The 12,307-nt window shown below is 40.4% G+C and overlaps 1 protein-coding gene across 1 annotated transcript in view; it reads right to left on the reverse strand.

The window, feature by feature from the left end:
• The window catches only part of DRC1 (dynein regulatory complex subunit 1), a 49,305-nt gene that overhangs the window by 9,122 nt on the left and 27,876 nt on the right, over positions 1–12,307 (reverse strand). The window contains 3 exon segments of the mRNA XM_020983914.2: positions 4,272–4,393; positions 5,907–6,139; positions 8,900–9,034. Coding sequence (XP_020839573.1) covers positions 4,272–4,393; positions 5,907–6,139; positions 8,900–9,034 — 490 coding nt within the window.

Raw genomic sequence — 12,307 nt, forward strand, 5'->3', positions numbered from 1 at the left:
GTTTCTCTATCGGGGTACGTGGATGCCCATCGCCAAGGCCACACAGTCAGCTTACAGAGACAGGGCTGGGAAAGAGTGCCCTCTGGAAGGTGACTTAGGAGTAAGGAGATACCGTGCCAGCCTCTCACTCTCATGACCAACAGTAGCTTGTCCTGGTAGTAGTGAGGGATTAAAATGACAGTCACTGATGCTCAGTCAAAAGAAAATCAATTCACATACTTTTCTGGGCTGGGGAACTGAAGGCTTTTGACCCTTGCTCCAATTCTTAAAGCCAACTTTGGTCTTTGAATAGTCAACACTCAAAGCCATGTGAGCCAAGCAAGAAAAACTCCATGCTGTGTAGTGGTCCTGCTGAACTTCAGATTTGATTAAAATCAGTGCATGCTTTATTCTATCATTTGTTTCCTCTACTCCGTGGCATAAACCACCCCCCAATCCTCTGGAATACTCCTTCGCTGGCTCGGCCTCCATATCACACCTCCTAACTACAGGTGTTCCCAAGGCTTTGTCCTGGGCTGTCTCCTCTTTTCTCTCTATACATTCTCACTTAGTGATCTCATCAGCTCCCATACACTGGCTTTGCTATCATCTCTATGGAGATGATTCCCAGATCTTTATATCAAACTCCAATCTATTGCTGTTTCCAGGCTCTCCCTCTACTACTATCATTCAGTAATCTCTCCTCCTTTGAGGATCATTCAATCCATCCAATTAATACAGTCAAGGTACCAATAGCTGTGGTCTACTGACCTCCAGGACACTCCTTCCTTCCTCAATGAGTTTTATGCCTGGCTCACTGTCTTTCTCCCTTCTCCAACTCCTGCCCTCATACTACATACTCATACAACATATGTACTGATGATACTCCTTCCAACAGCTCTTCTTCTCACCTAGTTCCTTAACTTAATCATTTCCCATGATCTATTCCTCCACCTCACCACAGCTACACATAGAGATATGGTGATATCCTTGATTTTCCCATCATCAACAAGTGTTCCAAATCCATTTTCATGAACTGTGAAATTCTATTATCTAAGCATAATCTGTTGGTCCAGGGTTGGGGAACCCAAGGCCTTGACACCACACATGGCCTCAGAGCCACAGGTTCCCCACCCCTATAGTTGGTCTTTTCACCTCTCCCTCTGCCTTGCAACTCCAAACCCTGTTCTCCATCCTTACTGTGACCTCTTATCCTTCTACCCTTCAGTTCTATTCCACACTATCAGCCCTGTACTGGTTACACTCTCTTCCCTTTCCCATCTTGACTCCTTGGTGAGCCAGCTCAACTCTACATTGTCCTCTCTTCTCAATTCCTTTGTCCATTTTATCCTGTTAAAGATTTCTCTGTGCCAAGACCCAGACTTTGCTTCTATTTATTTGCTGCTGAAAGAAGCTGGGACAAATCACACCACCAACCAACTAGGTCCACTACAAATCAAAGTCACATGATCATAACTGAGCCCTCACTGCAGCAAAGCAATCCTCTGCCAGCTCCCTAATCAATTCACAGTAGCTTTTTCCAAACCTTTTCATCTCTCCTCTAACTTCCCACAGCCACCCTCCCCTTGGGCAGAGAACCTTGCCTCATATTTCACTAATAAAATTGAGGCCACTGGCAGACAGCTCTCTTTTCTCCCCTGCTCCTCATCTCACACTACTCATCTGCCTTCTGCCACTAGCTCCTCCTTCACTCACCTCATATGAAGAGGTAGCCCTTGTCCTTGCCAAGGCAAATCCATCTATATGCTCCCTTGATCCCATTCCACCCAGTCTTCTCCAGAAGTCTGCTCCCCCCTATCATCCCTAGTCTCTAGTTTTCAATCATTTCCTGTCTGCTGGTGCTTCCCTCTCCATCTCCAGCCGTCCTGATCTATATCTGGCCACTGGATCCAGATGGCTCTGCAGGAGAAAGTGAGGCTAGTGACTTTGCACACCACTCAAATCCAATTCCTCATTGGAAATTAGGATTCCAAATCCAAATCAAATTCCAAATCCTCTCTCATTCAAATCCAGTTCATTTGCAACTCATGACATCATCTTCCTGATGTCAAGGTCCTCTTTGAGAACAAAAGGCAAACCACGCAACCGCAAACATACTCCTATCTCTCCATCCTCCTAAAAGCTTCACTTGATCTGTCCATCCCTAACTATTGTGCCATATCCCCCTCCCTTGTGTGGTTGAACTCCTTGAGGCTTTCTACAATAGGTGCCTCTATTTCATTTCTCTCACTAAATTATTATCTTCTCAACTCTGTACAGTCTGGCTTCTGACTTCATCATTCAACTGCAATTGCTCTCTCCAAAGTTACCAGTGATCTCTTGATTGCCGAATCTAATGGCCTTTTCTCAATCCTCATGCTTCTAGACTTCTCTGAAACCTTCAGCACTGTTGATCACCCTCTTCTTGATATTCTTTTCTATCTAGGTTTTCATAACACTTCTCTCTGCTGCTTCTCCTCCTGACTGCTCCTTCTTTGTCTCCTTTGTTGGACCCTCATCCCTGCCACACAGTGGCACATAATAGGTGCTTAATAAATGCTGGTTATCTGACTCCCTTGAGCTTCAATCTCTCATCACCAATTTCCCACTGGACATTTCAAACCTTTGCCATATAGCATCTCCAACTCAACAGGTCCAAAGCAGAACTCATCATTTCCCCCCAAAATCTCCCCTTCTTCCAAACTTCCCTATTCCTGTCAAGAGAATCATCAATCTCCATGGTTAGTATTAACCTCCCTGTCATCCTAGATAGACTCCTCACTCACTCTCACCCCACATAGCCAATCGATTGCCAAATCATCTTGTTTCAAACTCCACAGCTCTTCTCCCATCCATTCCCTTCTCTCCACTCCAGCTGCTGCCACCTTGGTCCTGGTTCTCTCTTCACCTCTTTTTGCCTTTACTATTGCAATTGCATTCTAATTGGCCTCCCTACCTTGTCTCTCTGCCTTCCGATCCATCCTTCAAACATGTGCCAAAGTAACATGCACTAAGTATGGATTGGATCATGTTACTCCCCTAAGTCAATAAACTGCAGTGGTTCTACATTGCCTCTAGGATCACACACAACCTTTTCTGTTTGGCTTATAAAACCTTTCACAGCCTGGCCTCAATCTCCCTTTCCATCCACTATGTATTACACCTCTTCAGGCATGCTAACTCCAGCCAAATGGGCCTTCTCTCTCCATACACAGGACTCCATCTCCCATCTCCATGACTTTACACTAACCATTCCCCCATGCCAAGAATGCTTTCCCTCTTTGCCTCTTTTCTTCATTCCTCTTCAGGCTGCACTCCTGCCTTTCTCTCCTCTTGAATTTCCTCTATAATGCCCCTGCACAAGGTTCCTTTTTATTTCCACCCATCCCCTTTGCAATTTCCTTTTATGTGTTGTATTCATTCCTCCTTTAGGATGCACGCTTCTTGGAGGCAGGGACTGTCTGCTTATATTTGTATTTCCAGTGCTTAGCACAGAGCACGGTGCATAACGCTTGCTGACTTGCAGACCTCTGCCTCACAGATCCCCTCCCTTCTTCAAGGCACAGTGATAACACCTTCTACACCTTCTAAATGAAGCTTTTCCTGATCCCCCAACTGCTAGTTCCCTCCTCTCTTTTATTTAATCATTTTGTGTTTATTCTGTCTATGCTCAAATTTGTATGTGTTGTGTCATTTCCCTGCCCCCACCCCCTCCTCATAGAAGCTCCTTGAGGGCAGAGTCTGTTTCATTTTTTTGTCTTTGTCTCCCTAGTACCTAGCACAAAGCCTAACTCATGGTTGATGCTTAAAAAAACACTTGCTGATTGACTGACTCTATGAAATCTAGGTACAACCCAGCCAACTCAACCTACAAAGCTGCCGGCTCAGGAATGTCCAACAGAGGCACATAGCTTTGCAGCAGTTGGAGCCATGGCGATTCCTGTTACTGCCCTTTCCTCTCGGAAACAGCCGTGACTTTTGGGGGAATTGGCTCCAGACGGGGACTGTGCCTCTACAGGTCACTAAGGAAGGCAGCGTTTGCCAGCTTGCCTGTAATGACTCAGAGCCTTTCCATAAACTTGCTTTGCACGTCAGTAGTCTTTACAGCCCCATTTGGCTTGGCTGGGTAGCACACATACTCCCGATCCCTTGCCAGACCATTTTGGGTCTAGGAAGAGATGGGAAAATTCACAATTACAGAGGAAAAAAATCCTGCTTCTTTCTAAGCAGGTCCTCACTCCTCCTCTGTGTCTATCATACCCTCAGGACAAGTTCCCCAAGACTGAACTCACCGACTCATCACACATAATCTCCAGTATGAGTTTGACAGTCTTTGCAGATAAGTGTTTTGGCAGGGACAGTCTGGGTTTTTGGTCTTTCAAGCTTGATTTTCGGCTTTCATCTTCCTCCTCTTCTTTAGCAAAAAAAAAAAATCAAAAGTAGATGAGAACAAGAGAAAGAGGGGGGAGAAAATGAAATAATTTTGCCCCCTTTTTTTTTTTGGCAAATTGACTTTTGGAAACTGTGAGAAAGCACCATCACCTTCTTATACTAAAGATGATAATGGGGGTGGTGGTAATAATGATGATAATGATGATGATGGTGATACTGATGATGACTGACATTTATGTAGAACTTTAAGGTTTGCAAAAATGTTCTACACCCAGCTTATAGAGCCAATTGTTAAATTTTCAGTGTGAGCATTTATGCCTTAGAAATCAGCAAATGCTACAAATCAGGGTTTGATTTATTGTTTTGTTGATTGTCTGGACTTAAGAATGCGGGAGAAAACCTTAATAATGTGGATTAAACTTTAAAATGTGTCAGGAATACATTTGTTTTCCAGAGAGCTGGTTATTAAACCAGAACATTCCAGTTTATACCCATTATCTTATTTGAACCTCAGAACAATCCAATGAAGTAGATTAACTACAGATGATAGCACCCCCATTTTACAGAGAGGGAAACTAAGGCTTTAAAAACTAAGTGACTGGTTCTAGAGGCAGAGGATTTGGGGTTCAAATATCTCTTCTGACACATCGGTCAATCAGTTAATAAACATTTTTTAAGTGCCTCCTATGTGCCAGGTGCTACACTAAGTACTGGGAATACCTACTATGTGTGTATGACCTGGCTAAGCTATTTAGCTCACTGACCCACAGTTTCCACATCTGTAAAATGGGAGGCTTTGACTGCATGGCCTATGATGTCCCTTCTCTGATCCATAGTTATGCAGGTCAAATTTAAACTTGAGTCTTCCTGACTCTAGGCCTAGCACTCTATCTTGCTCTACCTTGATGCTTCAACTGGAGAAGGGGTCTTAGGATGATGATTCCCAGAGAAAGAGAGAAAGAGACAGAGACAGAGAGACAGAGAGGAAGAAGTCATCAAAGCACTTTTTTTAAATTCACAGAACAAACTGGGGAAATTGAGTGGGAAACACAATTAGGATAGCTTTGAAACTACGTTGAATTTATTATGGACTTTTAAAAATAAAAGCTATAAGTAATAGAAAGATATGGTTTCATATATAATCCTCTATTTCTTTGTATATGGAACTGTTTGTGTTTGTTAGTATATAAAGTTCAGAACAATAAAAAATAAAAACATGTGTTTAAAAAAAAATACACCACAGAGAAAGGCTTTTTTTCTTTTTCTTTTTTTTTCTTTTTTTTTTTTTGGTCAGACCTGTGATTTTCACTGATGTAGAGAATTTCATATGAGGAAACACCCTCTAGCAACACAGACAGGAACCAGCTCTGTGACTTGTAGTCCCAAAGTGTTGGCCAGGGAACCAAGAAGTTAAGTGACTGACCCAGGGTTACACATCCAGATTGAACTTCCTGGCCCTGGGGGGTGGCTCTCCACCCAGCAGGGCCCCACACAGTGAGAGGAGCAGATAGGGGTTAATTCAGTCTCTTGCTCACCTGTCATCAGCAGCAGCTCGTGGACTAACTCTGTTGCTGACTTCTTCTTGAAATGAGAGATAGGCCCCACATTCTTCATGAACCAGTAGTCAGGCCTGGTCCAGGGAAGCCCGAGCTGCTGTAACTGGATGATTTTGTCCACGTCAAGGGCTATGTCCATTAAAGCTTTTGCCTCCTCCTCATTAATTATCCATACCTCCTGAAACTGCTTGTCATTGATAATTGCAAAATGCCTGTGAAGGGAGAGCCATGGAACATGTCATGCTGACTCAAAGGCAGAGGTGTCCTGGTAAATATTTAACTTAACAAGAGGCTCTGGAGAGGAGAGGGGAATGTTTGAAACACACATTTTTAGGTTTAATTTGCCTTCCTAATATCTCCATCACTTTCTTTTTTTTTTCTTTTTGGTATTTTATTTTTCCCCCAGTTACACGCAAAAAAAAATTTTAACATTTGTTTTTAAATCTTTTGAGTTCCAAATTTTTTCCCTTCCTCCCTCCCCATCTCCCTGCATTGAGAAGGTAAGCAACTTGATATGTTATTCATGTGTAAGCATGCAAAACACTTCCATAATAGTCATGTTGTGAAAGACTAAATATATTTCCCTCCATCCTGTCCCGTCCCCTCATTTATTCTATTCTCTCCTTTCACTCTGTCCCTCCTCAAAAGTGTTTATTTCTGATTACACTCTTCCCCAATCTGCTCTCCCTTCTATCACCCTCCCTCTCATATCCCCTTCCCCCCTACTTTCCTGTAGGGTAAGATAGATTTCTATATCCAATTAAGCATGTATGTTATTCCCTCTTTAAGCCAATTCTGATGTGAGTAAGGTTCACTCATTCTCTTTCCCCTTTCCCTCCACTGTAAAAGCTTTTTCTTATCTGTTTTATGTGAGATAATTTACCCCACTCTACCTCTCCCTTTCTCTTTCTCCCAGTACATTCCTCTCTCACCCTTTAATTTTATTTTTTAGATATTATCCTTTCATATTCAACTCGCACCTGTGCCCCTCTGTTTGTATATACTCTTTCTAGCTACCCTAATAATGAGATACTATCTTTCCATGTAGGAATATAAACAGGTGAACTTTAATAACGATTTTTCTTTCCCGTTTACTTTTTCATGCTTCTCTTGAGTTTTATATTTGAAATCAAATTTTCTTTTTAGCTCTGATCTTTTCTCAAGAATGCATTAAATTCCTCTACCTCATTGAGTGCCAATTTTTTCCTGTCATGGATTAAACTCAGTTTTGCTGGGTAGGTGATTCTTGGTTTTAATCCTAGCTCCTTTGACCTCTGGAATATCATATTCCAAGCCCTCCAATCTTTAATGTAGAAGCTGCTAAATCTTGTGCTATCCTTATGGTGGTTCCACAATACTTGAATTGTTTCTTTCTGGCTGCTTGCAATATTTTCTCTTTGATGTGGGAACTCTAAAATTTGGCGATAATATTCCTGGCAGTTTTCATTTTTGGATCTCTTTCAGGAGGTGATCGATGGATTCTATCCATTTTTATTTTACCCTCTGGTTCTAGAATATCAGGGCAGTTTTCCTTGATAATTTCTTGAAAGATGATGTCTAGGCTCTTCTTTTGATCGTGGCTTTCAGACAGTCCAATAATTTTTAAATTATCTCTCCTGGATTTATTTTCCAGGTCAGTTATTTTTCCAATGAGATAGTTCACATTGTCTTCTTTTTTTTTTCTTCAATCTTTTGGTTTTGTTTTATAATTTCTTGATTTCTCATGGAGTCATTAGCTTCCATTTGCTCCATTCTAATTTTTAAGTAATTATTTTCCTCAGTGGGTTTTTGGACCTCCTTTTCCATTTGGCCAATTCTGCTTTTTAAAGCATTTTTCTCCTCATTGGCTTTTTGGACTTCTTTTGCCATTTGATCTAGTCTATTTTTAAGGTGTTATTTTCTTCAGTATTTTTTGGGTCTCCTTTAGCAAGCTGTTGACTCGTTTTTCATGACTTTCTTGAATCACTCTCATTTCTCTTCCCAATTTTTCCTCTACTTCTCTTACTTGCTTCTCAAAATCTTTTATGAGCTCTTCCATGGCCTGGGACTGATTCATATTTTTCTTGGAGGCTTTGGATGTAGGAGCTTTAACTTTGTTGTCTTCTTCTGAGTATATGTTTTGATTTTCCTTGTTACCAAAGTAAGTGGCCTGCTCAGGACTGCGCTCTTCTCTCAGCCTAGTGCAACAGATCTTTCCTGTTAACCTTCCAGGTTGTTTTGGGCTGGAAATTTGTTTCACTTTGTCTTTTTGTGGTTCTGCTGCTCTAGAATTTGTGTAGAGTCATTTCTTAAAGGTATTTGGAGGAGTTTGGGGGAGAGCTCAGGCAAATTCCTGCCTTTGCTCTGCCACCTTGGCTCCACCCCCACCCCATTACTTTCTTAAGTCTAGACCAGGGGTGGGGAATCTGTGGCCTCAAGGTCACATATGGCCTTCTAGGTTCTTGGGTGCAGCCTTTTGACTGAGTCCAAGTTTTACAGAACAAATCCTTTTATTAAGGAAATTTATTCTATGAAGTTTGGATTCAGTCAAAGGGCTACACTTGAGGACATAGAAGGCCACATGTGGCCCCGAGGTCACAGATTCTCTACCCCCTGGACAATCAAGAAAATAATAAATCAAGCTCTGATTTTTATTTTGCTGATTTCTGAGGCATAAAGGCTCACAATGAAAATTTAATAATTGGTTCTCACTGCTATGAGCTGACTCTAGAGCGTCCCCGTACACTGGGTATTGGCTGTAGTCTGGTAACTATGGCAGTCCCTAAGTCAGTCAACTCCTCACTTGCTAAATGCTAAACTGCTCCCTAAGAAAGGGACAGTTCCTACTAAAGGAAAAAAAGAGGGCTCAGAACTCTTCCATGACCTCCCAAAAACCTAGTGCAATCCGAGATTGCTGATTTGAAGATTGAAAGACTTGCAACTACCTCCTCTCTTCAGGACTCCCTCCCCCACAGCTCAGATTTCTGAAGTACCTCATGGTTTTCTGCAAATCCCTGAATTGCATCACAATATGCTTGTAGTCTGCAGTCAGGGTTACATTGTCTTCATGGTATTGCTTTATCTGCTTTGCCATTTTCATTCTCAGGTTGTTCAGCACATCATGCAACCTGCCCGGGAGGAGAAAGAGAAGAATTTGGAAGATATGCAGAGGCACAATTCAAATTATTGACCTGCATGAGCAGGCAGTGGGCAGGAAATGGCAGAGGAAGGATTTGAATACAGATACTCTCTGAAAGCAACTCCTGGGGATAAAAAGTCATCTCCTTGACTCTTTTCAGCTTAAATTATTCATATCTAGGATCTAGCTTTGGCTCTAATAAAAATGAAACCATTCTTGTCTTCAAAGAACTTACCTCCTACTGGAAGGATGGGAAGCAGCATAGTACAGTGGAAACTGCCCTGAATGTCATTTACTACCTTTCCAACACTGGGCAAGTCACACTCCCCACAACAGCTATTCCAAGCCTTCTCTTTTCAAGCCTCCTAAACCAATCCCATCCCAGCCTTCACAGCTGAGGACCTCCCCTTATACTCTACTGAGAAAATAGAGGCCATTCACTGTTAAATTCCTGTCACCTATCACCATCACTCCCTGATCTCATCCTCCCTGAACGTATTCCCTAACTCTCTACTCCTTTACCCCAACAGCTGATGAAAAGGTGACCCTTCTCCTCACCAAGGCCAATCCCTTCTACATGTACCCTTGATTCTATCTTCTCATATAGTCTCCAGCAAATTACCCCCTTAATCAGTCTCCCCTCTGTTATCTTCAATCTCTTTTAGCTTCTTATGTTCCCTCCAAGTGTATTTCTCTTCCCTTCTCATTCCATTCTTTTGTTTTGTTTTTTAACTTTTTAACTTTTTATTTATTTTAAACTTAAATACAAAAGGAAAAAAGAAAAAAAAGAACATTTCCATATACACAGCAGAACATAAGAGGATTCAATGTAAAACAATAAATTTCCATTTCATGAGAACCTATGTAATAAATCCTACATGTTGTTTTCAAAGCAACTCAGCTTTCCTGTGTTTCCTTCTAGGTTTTCTTTTGTTCTCTGCTATGCACTTTTTTTTCTCCCCCTCATCCCCTCCACCCTAGAGGAGGCTACAATTAAATGTGAATACACACACACACACACACATCTATAAACATACACATTATATATGCATATACACACATATACATAAGACCACACTATGCATATTTCTATTTGTCATTTCTTTCTCTGAAGGTGGATAGCATCTTCCTTCATAAGTTCAAGTCTTTCCTTGTTTTTCTAAATTAACCAGCTCATCATTTCTCATATCAGAGCAGTATTCCATCACAATCATACACCACAGCTTGTTTAGCCATTCTCCAATTGAAAAGCATCTATCATTTTAACCAATCTGACAGGTATAGGATGATATCTCAAAGTTATTTTAATTTCTCTAATCAATAGTGATTTAAAGCATTTTCTCATACAATTATATATAGTCTTGATTTCATCAAAAAACTCTCTGTTCATATCCTTTGACCACTCAAGTGGGCATTTAAAAAAAAATAAGTTTTTATCAATGTCTTTGTTTTTTACATCACTATAGTTTCTTCCAGTATCCCTTCCCTCCCACAGCTCCATTCCATGTAACAAATAGTATTTTTTGTGCATACCCTTTGACCCAGCAATAGCACTTCTAGGGCTATATTTCAAAGAGATCATACATATGGGAAAAGGACCCACATGTACAAAAATATTTATAGCAGCTCTTTATGTGGTGGCAAAGAATCGGAAATTGAGAGGATGCCCATCAATTGGGGAATGGCTGAACAAGCTGTGGCATATGAATGTAATGGAATACTATTGTGCTATAAGAAATGATGAACAGGCTGACTTCAGAAAAACCTGGAAAGACTTGTATGATCTGATGCTGAGTGAAGTGAACAGAACCATGAGAACGTTGCACACAATAACAGCCACGTTGTGAGATAACTAATATTGATAAACTTAACCCTTCCCAGCAATACGAGGATCTAAGACATCTCCAAAGGCCTCATGATGGAAAATGCTATCCACATCCAAAGAAAGAACTATGAAATTTGAATGCAGATTGAAGCACACTATTTGCTATTTTTTTCTCTTCTGTTGAGTTTTGTTTCCTCTTTCTGGTGGTTCCTCCTATTGGTTCTAATTCTTACTTACAACATCACTAATGTGAAAATATGTTTAATAGGAATGTATATGTATAGCCTATATCAGATTGAGCGTGGTCTTGGGGAGGGTGGTGGGGAGGAAGGGGGAGAAAAATTTTAAACTCAAAAGCATATAGAAGTGATTGTTGATAAATCAAAATAAATTAACTTAAAAAACAGTATTTTTAAAGACAAGAAAAAAAGAAAGAGGAAAGTGAAAAGGGATATGAACAGGAGATATTGAAATATGAAAGGGATATTGAAAAAAGTCTGAAAATATGTGTAATGTACAACACTTGACCACCTACTTCTGCAAAGGGGTGGAGTCAGCATGTCTTTTCATATCTCTTCTTTTTGAGCTATTTTTATTCTTTATAATTTTGCAACATTCATTTTTAATCCTTTTTTGTGGTTGTCCTTTCCATGCACATTTTTGTAGTCATTGCATATTGTTTTCTTACAAAAATAAAAATAAAGTCAACATTTAAAAAAATTAAAAAGTCAAAATTAAATTATATATTGTCTTCTTGGTTCTTCTTACCTCACCCTGCATCAGTTCATGGAGATCTTCCTATCCTTTTCTGTTTTCATCACAATTATCATTTCTTAAAACACAGTAATACCATTCTTTTAGGATCATCAAAACAAACAGAATCACTTGTAGGATATCTGTCTAATAAGGCTTCCTCTGTGATCCTAGATAAAGATAGGGTTTTGAGAGGACATATCATGTATCATCTCTCCATTTTACAGTGTAAAAGTTTTGTGTTTCTTCTTATGTTTCCTTGGACTCCTGTGCACGCAGCTCTGCTTTTGTTTTTGTTTTTTTCAATCAGGATGCTTGGAAGTTTTCTACTTCATTAAAGATCCACTTTTCCTCAGAAGGAAATCACTCAGCTTTTTGTGTAAGTTATTTCTAGCACTAAGACCATATCTTTTGCCTTTTGGAACATCATATTCTAAGCTCTCAGTTTCTTTTATAGTGGTGGCTGCTAAATCATATATGATCCTGACTGTGACTCTTTGGAACTTGAACCTTGTTCTTTCTGGCAGCTTGTGGCAAGTTTTCTTTGACCTGGAAGCTCTAGATTTTGGCTACACTGTTCCTTGGGGTTTTCATTTCAGGTGGAGTCCTTCTATTTCCACTTTGCCTTCTAAGAGATTTGGGCAATTTTCTTTTAAAATTTCATGAAATATGATATCTAAACTC

This window comes from Phascolarctos cinereus, unplaced genomic scaffold (assembly GCF_003287225.1).
Source record: "Phascolarctos cinereus isolate Bilbo 61053 unplaced genomic scaffold, phaCin_HiC Scaffold_2;HRSCAF=192, whole genome shotgun sequence".
NCBI classification, from domain to species: Eukaryota; Metazoa; Chordata; class Mammalia; order Diprotodontia; family Phascolarctidae; genus Phascolarctos; species Phascolarctos cinereus.